The sequence below is a fragment of the Tupaia chinensis genome, unplaced genomic scaffold (genome assembly GCF_000334495.1).
Source record: "Tupaia chinensis unplaced genomic scaffold, TupChi_1.0 Scaffold145147_1, whole genome shotgun sequence".
Taxonomy (NCBI): Eukaryota; Metazoa; Chordata; class Mammalia; order Scandentia; family Tupaiidae; genus Tupaia; species Tupaia belangeri.
Window position 1 is genome coordinate 2,215,998 of NW_006205007.1, and position 12,300 is coordinate 2,228,297.

A 12,300-nucleotide genomic window follows, 5' to 3' on the forward strand; every position below is an offset into this window, starting at 1 on the left:
AGAATATCAGAATAAATTTCTTTCTCAGAAACTATCTATGATTTCAATGTGAGAAACTATTAATAGCTTGCAGAAATCTTTTCCATCGTATACTTCCCTTCATTGGCTAGGATATGAGTCACCTAATTTACAACTGAACTACCTATCCCTTTACATTCCATAGCTTCCTAAAGGGCATTTACACCTACCATCTGCTGCATGGTGTCTACTAAGCCCACTCAAATGACACTGGCAATTCCTTTGGGCTTCTTAAACTCCCACATTGGCAGACTGCCTGATCTATGCACAGGGAAATGATCAATGCAATAATAGATAGTTCTTGAGTAACACCATACAAGGACTATCAGATAGCTTAGAGAAGAGACTTATAGGAAAACTTTATTCTTTCAATGAGAAATCGCCACCATTTCAATATAAATGATTTAAAACAGAACTCACCTGAGAATTCTGTTATTTATTAAGTGTATCACTATCTTGTGATAATCTAAATACCAGGTACCAACAAAACCTTAAATCATCCTCTTGTTAAACAATAATAATCAAGACCAACAGTATTCACTCACATTATTTGGGAAACTTGGAAATCAACTGTTAGGAAACAATTCTTTTTAGTAAAGTAGGAAGTTATAAAATGATACGGGCCTGAGTTTTTAAAATCCATATTATGAATCGACTTCTGCAGGTAAACCTTTCCCATGATTCCTCTTACATGTTTTGAAAGAGGAACGATATCAAGAGGCACATTTCTTTGTAGGTAACAAAAAGCATCATTAGTTTCAGGTAGAAAGTAAAAGATGTTCTCCAGGTGCCAGGGCACACCTACCTAGTGTCTTCAAAAGCAGAGTTGTGTGGAGCAGCATGACCAGAGGTGCCACGTACTGCAGTGCGATGACACAGAGGTAATAAAAGACTCGAGCCACCTGCAACCAACAACATCCTTAGGTATCTAATACAGCTCACATGTTATGAGGGAGTTAAAGTTTCATGTAATTGTCAAACTGAAATGCTTAAGAGGTAAGCAATCCTTTCCTGGGAGGGATGCTAAATGTTAATTTTTGTACTTCATTATAAATGTCCCCAAATTGACTTCAGAAAGTTCCAGTCTGAAGATAAGTTTTCAGAATGTGAAAATGTTTAAATAAATTTCTTAAAAACAGTTTTTGAATGATGTATATAAACCAGAGAAAATAACCACTAAAATCCAAACAGTATACGTTCGCTTACATTTTCAGGAAATTTCCAAATGCTAAAAATTTCTAAGGGCAGATACCTAAAACAGCAAACTAAGTAACAGTAACAGGTAGTCAAATGTGAGCATAAACCTCTCATAATGAAATTAAATACCTGGTGCGCATCCCCACTTTTCCTCCTCCTTGGACCCCAGGTTGGTTGTCTGGGACTTTAAGGTGAACTCCCACCCCACCCCACCTGCAAACTGGATCGAGCCGGCCAGTAGTTCTGGATATCAGGTGGACTGAGGCTGCTGGCCCGACCAACCTGGTCCTGTCACTTATCCTCTGGCCCTTTCCCACTAGCCTTTGGACTCTCTGAATTTTGGTGATTTGAATAGCGTGCAGCGCAATTTCCTTTTTCGTTTTGTTTTTCTTTGCTCTTTTTATTTATTTATTTTCTTTGCTCTTGAGGTGTTGCTTATTAGGTCAGGTGGAGGCTCACCACTCCTTAGAAACAAGGAGGACTTTGGGCCATCCAGGACTAGTAGCAACAGTTAATGGTAATTGTGAGCAACAGGTAGGCCAACCATAAGAGAAATCATCAATTTTCTAATCCTGTACAACTTTTAACACTCAGAGATACCTTAAAAAGTTAGGAAGCAACACATAGATTACCTGATGACTAGGAACAATTGCAGAGGCTCAAGAAATATGAGCAACCAACAAAAGACCTCTCCCTCAAGGGACGTCAGCAAGCCTACATCACCCATAGTCAATACAATGGACGTCATGGATATGTCTGATAAGGAATTCAGAATACCTGTAGTGACCCAACTAAATGAGAAGGAAGAGAAAAGAGATAAGGAGCTCCAGGAGATGAGGAAGTCCTTTAATGACTTGAAAGAAGAAATGGATACCTTAAACAAGAACCAGATGGAACTTCTAGGATTGAAGAATGTGATACAGGAAATCAAAACCTCCCTTGAAAGTATTAAAAGTAGGTTAGACCAGGCGGGAAATTGAATCTCTAATGTAGAAGACAAAACATCTGACCTAGAAAAAAGTATCAAGAAGATTGAGAAAACAACCATGAAAAATGAGGATAATATACGAGGAATACTGGACACCATCAAGCGCCCCAACATTCGGATAATTGGTATTCCGGAGGAGGAAGAAAATAATAAGGGCCTGGAAAATTTATTCCATGAGATCCTGGAAGAAAACTTTCCAAATCTAGAAAGGCATTCAAATATCCAGACCCAAGAAATACAGAGGACCCCAAGTAGAATCAACCCAAGAAGATCATCTCCAAGGCACATCATAGCCAGACTGGCAAAAACAACAGATAAAGACAAGATACTAAAGTTGGCAAGAGGGAAACGCCAGGTTACTTACAAAGGTCACCCCATCAGGCTAACATCGGATCTCTCAGCAGAAACAATGCAGGAAAGGAAAGAATGGGGAAGCATAGTCAAAGTGTTGAGTGAAAAACAATTTCAACCAAGAATACTATACCCGGCAAAATTATCTTTTATATGGGAAAAAAAGATAAAAACATTCTCAAATAAACAAAATTTGAAGGAATTTACCAACACCAGACCAGCTCTTCAAGAGGTTTTGAAGGGAGTACTATACCAGGAAAACTAAAAAATCAGAGACAGTTATACGAGAACAAAAAACAACTAAGAAAATGGCTCACTTAATGATAGGATCAGGTATGGAAATATCGATAATTACATTGAATGTCAATGGATTAAATTCCCCAGTTAAGAGACATAGACTAGCTGAATGGATAAGAAAACAGAAACCCTCTATCTGTTGCCTACAAGAAACTCACTTTATGGATAAAGATATACATAGACTAAAAGTCAAGGGCTGGAAAAAGATATTCCATGCAAATGGAAATCAGAAAAAGGCTGGAGTAGCGATATTGATCTCAGACAAAATAGATTTTAAAACAAAGACTGTAAGAAGAGACAAAGAAGGGCATTATATAATAGTAGATGGGGTAATCCAGCAAGAAGATATAACCCTTATAAATATCTACGCACCCAACTCAGGTGCGCCTAAATATGTGAAGGAAAGACTGCTGGAGCTAAAAGGAGACATAGGGAAAAATACTATAATTGTTGGAGATCTCAACACCCCGTTATCTCCTATAGACAGATCTTCTAGACAGAAAATAAATAGAGAGATACAGGACTTAAATGATACTATAAATGGAATGGGCTTGACAGATATCTATAGAACTTTCCACCCTACATCCACAACATATACATTTTTCTCACCCCGACATGGAACCTTTTCAAAGATAGATCATATATTAGGACACAAATCAAGCCTTTACAGATTCAAAGGCATAGAAACTGTACCCAGCATCTTCTCTGACCATGATGGAATTAAACTCAAGATTAATTTCAAGAAACAACCCCGAAAACACACGAACACATGGAAACTGAACAACCTACTTCTGAATGACTTCTTCACTACTGAAGAAATTAAGGCTGAAATAAACAAATTTATGGAAACAAATGATAATGAGGACACAAGTGTCCAGAACCTATGGGACACAGCAAAAGCAGTCATAAGAGGGAAATTCATAGCAATTAGTGCACATAAGAAAAGGATGGAAAGATGGCAAGTAGATAACTTATCATCATGCCTCAGAGAACTGGAAAAACAACAACAAACGAACCCCCAAAATGCCAGGCGAAAAGAAATAATAAAGGTTCGAGCAGAAATAAATGAAATAGAAAATAAACGAACCATACAGAAAATAAATGAAAGCAAAAGCTGGTTCTTTGAAAAGATCAACAAGATTGATACTCCATTGGCTAGACTGATCAAGAAGAAGAAAGAAAGAAACCAGATTAATCAAATATGTGATGAAACAGGCAATATTACCACGGACATAGCAGAAATACATAATATCATTAGAGGATACTATGAGCGACTTTACGCCAACAAACAAGATAACCTGGAGGAGATGGACAAATTCCTGGATGCATATAAACTACCAAGATTGGATCAGGAAGACATAGAGAATCTGAATAGACCTATAACAAGCCAGGAGATTGAATCAGTAATTAATAATCTCCCAACAAAGAAAAGCCCAGGCCCAGATGGCTTCACTTGTGAATTCTACAAAACTTTCAAGGAAGAATTAACCCCTATCTTACTAAAATTATTTCTAAAGATTCAAAAGGAAGGAAACCTTCCAAATTCATTTTATGAAGCCTCCATCATCCTCATCCCCAAAACAGATAAGGATATGACAAAAAAGGAAAACTACAGACCAATATCATTGATGAATATAGATGCGAAAATTCTCAACAAGATACTCGCAAATCGTATCCAACAACATATAACAAAGATCATTCATCACGACCAGGTAGGCTTTATACCAGGGATGCAAGGGTGGTTCAATATACGCAAGACCATAAATGTAATACACCACATTAACAGAAAGAAAGATAAAAACCATATGATCATCTCAATTGATGCGGAGAAAGCGTTTGATAAAATACAACATCCTTTTATGATTAAGACTCTCAGTAAGATTGGTATAGAAGGGTCATTTCTGAACACAATAAAAGCAATCTATGAAAAACCTACAGCTAATATTATACTGAATGGGGAAAAGCTGAAAGCTTTTCCTCTGAAAACAGGTACTAGGCAAGGCTGCCCACTTTCTCCACTGCTCTTTAATATAGTACTGGAAGTCTTAGCTATTGCAATCAGAGAAGAGAACAGTATTAAAGGCATTCGAATAGGCAAAGAAGAGTTGAAAATATCTTTATTTGCAGATGACATGATGGTATACTTAGAAGACCCAAAGGTATCCATGAAAAAACTGCTTGAAGTAATAAGTGAATACAGTAAGGTGGCAGGATACAAAATCAATATCCAAAAATCTATAGCATTTCTATTTATGAACAACAAGTTGAATGAAGCAGAGCTGAAGAAAGGAATCCCTTTCACCGTAGCCACAAGATGTATAAGATATCTAGGGATAAACCTAACTAAGAAAGTCAAAGACCTTTATAAAGAAAACTACGAGAATCTTAAAAAAGACATTGAAAGTGACATAAAAAAGTGGAAGGACATCCCATGCTCCTGGATTGGTAGAATTAACATAATCAAAATGGCAATTCTACCCAAATTAATCTACATGTTTAATGCAATTCCAATCAAAATACCAGAGATATTCTTCAGAGATCTAGAAAAGACAATTATAGAATTTGTCTGGAACCATAAAAGACCTCGTATTGCAAAAGCAATCCTGCGTAAGAAGAATGGAGTAGGAGGCATATCACTCCCTGATCCCAAGATATACTATAAAGCTGTGGTCATCAAAACAGCATGGTATTGGCATAAAAACAGACATGTGGACCAATGGAAGAGAATAGAGACCCCAGAAATAACTCCCAAAGCTTATAGCCAACTGATCTTTGACAAAGGATATCAGTCAATCCATTGGGAAAAGGAAAACCTCTTTAGTAAATGGTGCTGGAAAAACTGGGTATCCACCTGCAGAAAGATGAAACTGAACCCCCATCTTTCACCATTAACAACAGTCAACTCAAAATGGATCAAAGATCTGAACCTAAGACCTCAGACAATAAAACTACTTGTGGAAAATGCTGGGGAAACTCTGGGAGACATTGGAGTAGGCAAAGACTTCTTAAATAAGACTCCCAAAGCACAGGCAATAATCCCTAAAATAGACAAGTGGGACTATATTAGACTAAGAAGTTTCTGCACAGCAAAGGACACAGTAACAAGTGTGAACCGACAACCCTCAGAATGGGAAAATATTTTTGTTAAATATGCCTCAGACAAGGGACTGATAACGAGAATACATAGGGAACTCAAGTGCCTTATGCGAAAAAAAATGATTAACCCGATTAAAAGATGGGAAAGTGAGCTGAACAAAAGTCTCTCTAAGGAAGACATACGAACAGCCAAAAAGCATATGAGGAAATGCTCAACATCCCTCATCATAAGGGAGATGCAGATAAAAACCACAATGAGATACCACCTAACCCCTGTCAGAATGGCAAAGATTAAGAATATAAAAAGTGATAAGTGTTGGCGGGGATGTGGTGAAAAGGGAACCCTCCTACACTGTTGGTGGGAATGTAAACTAGTTCAACCACTGTGGAGAACAATATGGAGGTTCCTCAAAGATCTACAAATAGAACTACCATTTGATCCAGCAATCCCACTTCTGGGTATTTACCCAAAAGACAGGAGAACGCTCAGTCAGAAAAGTGCTTGCACATCCATGTTTATTGCAGCATTATTCACAATTGCCAAGACATGGAACCAACCTAAATGTCCACAAACTGAGGAATGGATTGGAAAAGTGTGGTATATATACTCTATGGAATACTACTCAGCCATAAAAAATAACAAGACCCTGGCATTTGATAGAAAGTGGTCAGATATGGAGGATCTATTGCTGAGTGAAGTAAGCCAGGCTATGAAAGAAAGATATTGTATGTATCCACTCAATATATACCAACTATCTACACTCTATGGTAGAGAGCAAAAAATTGGAGGACATAAAAGCAGTGAAGGTACTTAATGAGAATAGGACAGTGTGGAATGGGGGCGGGAGAAGAGGAGAGTATAGAGAAAGACAGCAAGAGAACAAGTAGAGGCATGACACTAGTGGGAAGATATGGCTTATTACCTATTGATGATGACATGTACAGTATTCTCAACTGGATTGGTCTGAGAAGTATTTCATGATGGGTAAAGTCTTTTTACAAGCAAAATGAGAAATAGTGATTGACTGTTTTAAAAAATAATTAGAATAATAATAATAATGATTGGGAAAAACATAGAAAAGATATTGAATGATGAAGTGGGGAGATTAATGTCTCTGTATTGACTGACATGCATGGCTTTCCCTTTTGAAAAAGCAATGCAGTACACTGTAAAGTTATATGTAACCCAATGTAATATAAAGAAGATTATGATGATAATAAAAATATAAATAAAAATAAATAAATTAAATATCCATTCTACATGAACTATCAAGTTATAGAGAATATGCAAATATATGAAAGGAAAACAAAATAATCACTTAAATCTTGATAAATACCCCTAATTATGAATGAGAATCAAAACACAGTGGACCCAACACCAAATTCCTTAAAAAAAAAAAGACACATCCAGGCTATAGGTCCAATATAACTGTGAACAGATTTCTAGCATTTCCTTTCTCTGAAATTCCCAGTACATTAAATACTTAAATTGCATGTTCAAGAGTAATGTCAAAAGGACTATACCAAGCCACCAAAACTGGTATTTCTCACCCTTCAGGTCAAAAACTCTGGACACCATTTTGCCCAAATCAATTAGAGGGATTCCATTTAGCAATAGTAGATGTACATCAGCTTTGCACTACCCAATGTAAGACACTTGAAGTACTTAAGACAGGAAGGGAAATCAAGAATCGTTTTTTCACTTACAGCCCAAAACAAAGCAAAGTATCTGATCAGTTTAAGATTGCTCCATTTATTTACAATAAGAATATAATAAAACAAAATAAGATCTATTACAGAAAATGAGATTCTGTTATTTGTAAACTTAATGCTTTAATGTGTAAGAGGGCATATGCACTCACAAAGAGAGATAAGAGTGAGAGAATGTGAGAAAGCACCCCCCTTGGGGGATGATCACACCACAACATAATCTCTTATCCATTTCTCCTTTTGACATTTTGGGCATGCATGCACACATGTCCAGTGTGTTTTGTCAGGCCACCAAGTCTGAGACTTGAACCACACAGTTGGCCATGCCCAATTCTTTTCCTTTTTTCTTAAACAAATACAGTTTTTGCTATTTTTAAAATCTTGACTATAGTATAAAACTTACCATTTTCTGAAGCTCAACTGTACTTATTCGCCCTGCTTCTTTCTTCATCTGATCCACACATTTCTGGGCTAAGTTTAAATAAGCTTGCAGGTGATTACGCATCATGGCCAACCGCAAAGCACACAGCAGGATTATTAACCAGAGTCGCAGAGTATCAAATGTAGCTTCTGTCATTCTATAGATCAAAAAATTGATATGGTGCTCTCAAAGACCACAATAAGCTAGCATGCTAGTTAAAAGTTAGCATTATCACCGTGTAAGACAATAGAAACCTATACATAGGTATAGTTCGAGACATTAAACAAATGACTCCAACTCTGTCATATATTTATCTATTTAATGCTTTCCCTTGCATGATAAAACTAGATAGATAAATGTACTATGAAAGTATAAGTAACATATCAAGAAGGAAAAAGTAGACAATAAACAATACTTAAGATTCTTTTTGTGTGTGTGTGTGGTCATAGTAGTGTGTGTGCACATTTCAGAGAGAGAGAGAAAGAGAAAGTGAGAGATCACTGTCCCACCCACCCAGGGGTAAAGCATGCTGCAATCATTTTCTCTCAGGACTTTGGGTTCACACACACATGTAAACAGGGTGTTTTTCAAGCCATTAGGCATGGGACTTCAGCCGTTCAGTTGGCCATGTGGGGTCCAGTCACCTTAGCCACCACTGCACCAGATTATTTTCTCTATTTACCCTCCTCCATGAAAGAAAAATTGGCTGTGACAATCAAAGAGAAGTTAGGTACTCTTAAACTGGACACAAAGGGTACAGGGAAAAAAGCCATTGGTGAATTGCCTGTGAAAGTCATCAAGTCAACTACCCACCTATTATTATTGCTATAGTATATCTGATTCGATCAGGTCACTGGGAAAATGTCATTTTTTCAATGCAAAAATGTGTCATAACTTTCCTGATGACCCAACATAAATAACTGGATAGAATCTTACACTCTGCTGAGCTTCTTTTTTTTATTTTTTTTTTAAGAAGTTTTTTTGCTACAGGGCACGTGCGTTCGCCAGAGAGCAAGAAATCACCCCCCCGGGGGGATGGCTACGTGCCAATCCCTTCTCCTCCATTCTCCTCTCGGGATCTTGGGCACTCGCACATGCGCCTGGCGTGAGTTTAAGTCATGGGTCCAGGACTTGAACCGTGGTCAACTAGATGAGAGTTCAGCGACGACATAGTCATTACGCTATTTGCTGGTCCCTTGGCTGAGTTTCTAATTGTAACCACCAGAAAATCCAGAATTGTAATATATTATGAAAAAATTAGATGCTCATATTCCTCTATATCAAATCATTTAATCTATTGTTGGGACACTGGGAAAAATCAAGATGCATTTTTGCATAGAAAAATACGTCATAACTTTCCCAAATACCTATTATTTGCTGAAGCTGGCTTACTGCTGAGCAAATCCTCAAAGATAAGGATTCCAGGTGAGAAGATGTATTTTAGGATATATTTTCAGAAACTAGATCTCTGGTGAGGTCTCCTTAAGGATTTTAGAAAAAAAGAGATCATTTCTGATGTCCTCTTGCATGTTACTATGTATGCGTGAGTGTTTAAGAGATTTTTGCCTTATGGTGTGTGCTTTTGCTAGAGACAGACAAAGTGAGAGGTTAAGTGAGAAATCACTCCCCAGGGAGGATGGCCATGCCACAATCCCTTCTCCTCCATTCTCCACTCATTGGGACCTTAGGCATGCAAGCACGCATGCCTGGGGTGATTTCCAAGCCACCAGATCCAGGACTCGAACCTTTGTTGGCCATGTGGGAGTCCAGAGATATAACTGCTATACCATCTGTTGGTCTTAATAGCTTACTGTTTTTAAAAGACTATGGTTTCTGCTGCGATAAAGAATCACATTGAAAGTAATTAGAAAGCAACAACTAGACAATCCTTGGCATCAAATACAATCTCTAGCACATCATCAGGCACTTAATATAACTAATAAAATGCATGAACTGATCTGCCAGAGAGCATCTGGATCATAGAAATGTTCCCCTGAAATTCTTAAGAATGTGAGGGTAGAATGGATGAATACAAAGAATGAGGGAAAATGTTTTAAAAGAACCTCATAATAGTTCTCCCATAAATAGCAAGTACCTAGAAAAAGAACTAACACTACAGAATAGGAAAAGTTGCCTGGGGAAATGATGATGAAGTAAACAGAAAGGGTAGAGAAGATACACAAGTGTACAATTTTGTCTGAACTGTTTATAAAATGGAGGTCAGAAATGGGGACTGGACAAAGGCTTTATTATATATAGTCTCTTTTATTTCCCTTTCAAGGTTATGAGTGTGCATGGACATAAAATTCCAGTGGAAAAATCTTGTTGTCTGGGAAGGAATAAAGGCATAACATTCTATCAACACATTTCCACTATAATGAACAAGGAGATTAAGAAGCCAGTCATGTGAGAGTAAGACCAAGGCCATCTACAGCCTTGAACCTTTCCAGAAGATCTATCTATAAACAACATAGTAACCCTCTCCCCTCCACCAAACCTGTGATTGCTATTTCAGTTACCTTTAGTCACCTGCTGTCTGAAAATGTTGAATGCAAAATTCCAGAACCAATTCGCAAATTTTAAATTACATGTTCTGAATAGCATGATGAAATCTAGCACCATTCCATTCCCTTTAGCCTGGGACACGAATCACCCCCTTGTGCAGCTTAACGTGCTGTATGTGCTACACCTGTTAGTTATTTAGTTTATAGAGAGTTCAGTATTATTCACAATATCAGACATCCACTGAGAGTCTTGGAATGTATGAACATGAATAAGAGGGAACTACTGTACTATGTTCCCTGGAGTTTGCAACAAGAACTGAATGGTTTCATCCTGACGACAGCTATGTCCTAGTCTTTGAGAATGGCAGAAATGGGAATGGAGGGAATATAGTAAGGTAGTGAATCAGAAAATTATTTGTTCAGGTTATGAGTTCAGGATTTTAGATAAAAGTCATCAAAAAGTATCTTCTATTTCAGATTATTCAAGTATCATCATAAAGATTTGATAAATTAATCTGATGGAATATCTCAAGAAGTTACCTGAGCTGAAGGCAAAATATATAGGTAAAAAATGGGCTAAAGAAATAATCCTAAATTGCAGATACCTATTCCAAGCTTTACTGTATAAAGTTTCTTTTGTTTTCCTTTTTACAAGGTCATAAGCACACAAGAACTTTGTTTATCTGAATTTTACATTTTTGACACTGTATCAGAACACAAATGAATTTAAATACATTTCTGGGTCAAAACCGCCTTATAACCATTTTGCTTCTGACTATAAATAAAGACCTATCCATAAACCAGTATGTCTATGTTACAGAAGAAGAACCCATTACTTGTCTTTTCCTTCATCCCACTCTCTTTGACTGACAGGCAGTCATTCTTTCATGATCCATCACATGGACTTTTAATTTTAAACAAAAATTAAAAGTCACCTCTGTGTAATCACTTTATCACTAATTAACAACCAAAGAATAATAGGATGGAGCAGAGGTAATACTGTAGTTTGTTTGTACTGTTAACAAAAAAGGTCAGAAATGATGATTAAAGGAAGAAAAAGGCTATAGGAAGAGGACCCCAGGTCTTAGTGTAAAAATAATATTTCTCCTGTAACATAATATATATCCAAGGGAAAAGTTCCCTGTCCTCATTTCCATTAAGTAAAGTATTCACTATGAATATAGCTGCACAAAGTTTAGACTGAAAATGAGAAATGAAGGTTGATATAACCACCAGAAGTCTCATATATACCAAATCTGGCTAAATAATCTTAGTCCAATTATTTAACTTCTGAATCTGTTATTTCATCTAAAAGAAATGGGATTAGAGAATGAATAAGTAGAAATATGTAGGTATCAATACCTAGCACAAAACTGGTTTATGATAGGTGTTATCATAAACATAAGTTTCCTTGTTTTTCCAACTCAAGGAAAACATAGTATTATGGAATATAATTGTACTAGTTTGAAACCCAGTTGCTATGCCCAAACTTCAAGGAGAGATTAGGAATGGTTTTAGCATCAAAGAGTTGAATTAGAAGTTTCTTTGAGATTTCTGTCTAGACCACTGAGATCCTTAGAATAACTTTTTAAATACTTAGAAAAATGTGGGACCAGCAAGATCTGTTGAAATGCTGTGCTCCTCAGTCTGTGGCCACAGGGAAGGGCCGGGTTTGATTCCCAGTCCAACCTGAAGGCTGGGCACACAGGTGGGTAGTG

The 12,300-nt window shown here is 37.1% G+C and overlaps 1 protein-coding gene across 7 annotated transcripts in view; it reads right to left on the reverse strand.

Annotated features, from left to right (window-relative positions):
- The window catches only part of TMEM161B (transmembrane protein 161B), a 95,460-nt gene that overhangs the window by 1,671 nt on the left and 81,489 nt on the right, over window positions 1–12,300 (reverse strand). For all 7 annotated transcript variants that reach the window (XM_006167806.3, XM_014583927.2, XM_027767996.1 and 4 more), the window contains 2 exons: window positions 8,061–8,235; window positions 824–920 (listed from right to left, as the gene is read on the reverse strand). In XM_006167806.3, coding sequence (XP_006167868.1) covers window positions 824–920; window positions 8,061–8,235 — 272 coding nt within the window. The remainder of the gene's footprint in view (window positions 1–823; window positions 921–8,060; window positions 8,236–12,300) is intronic.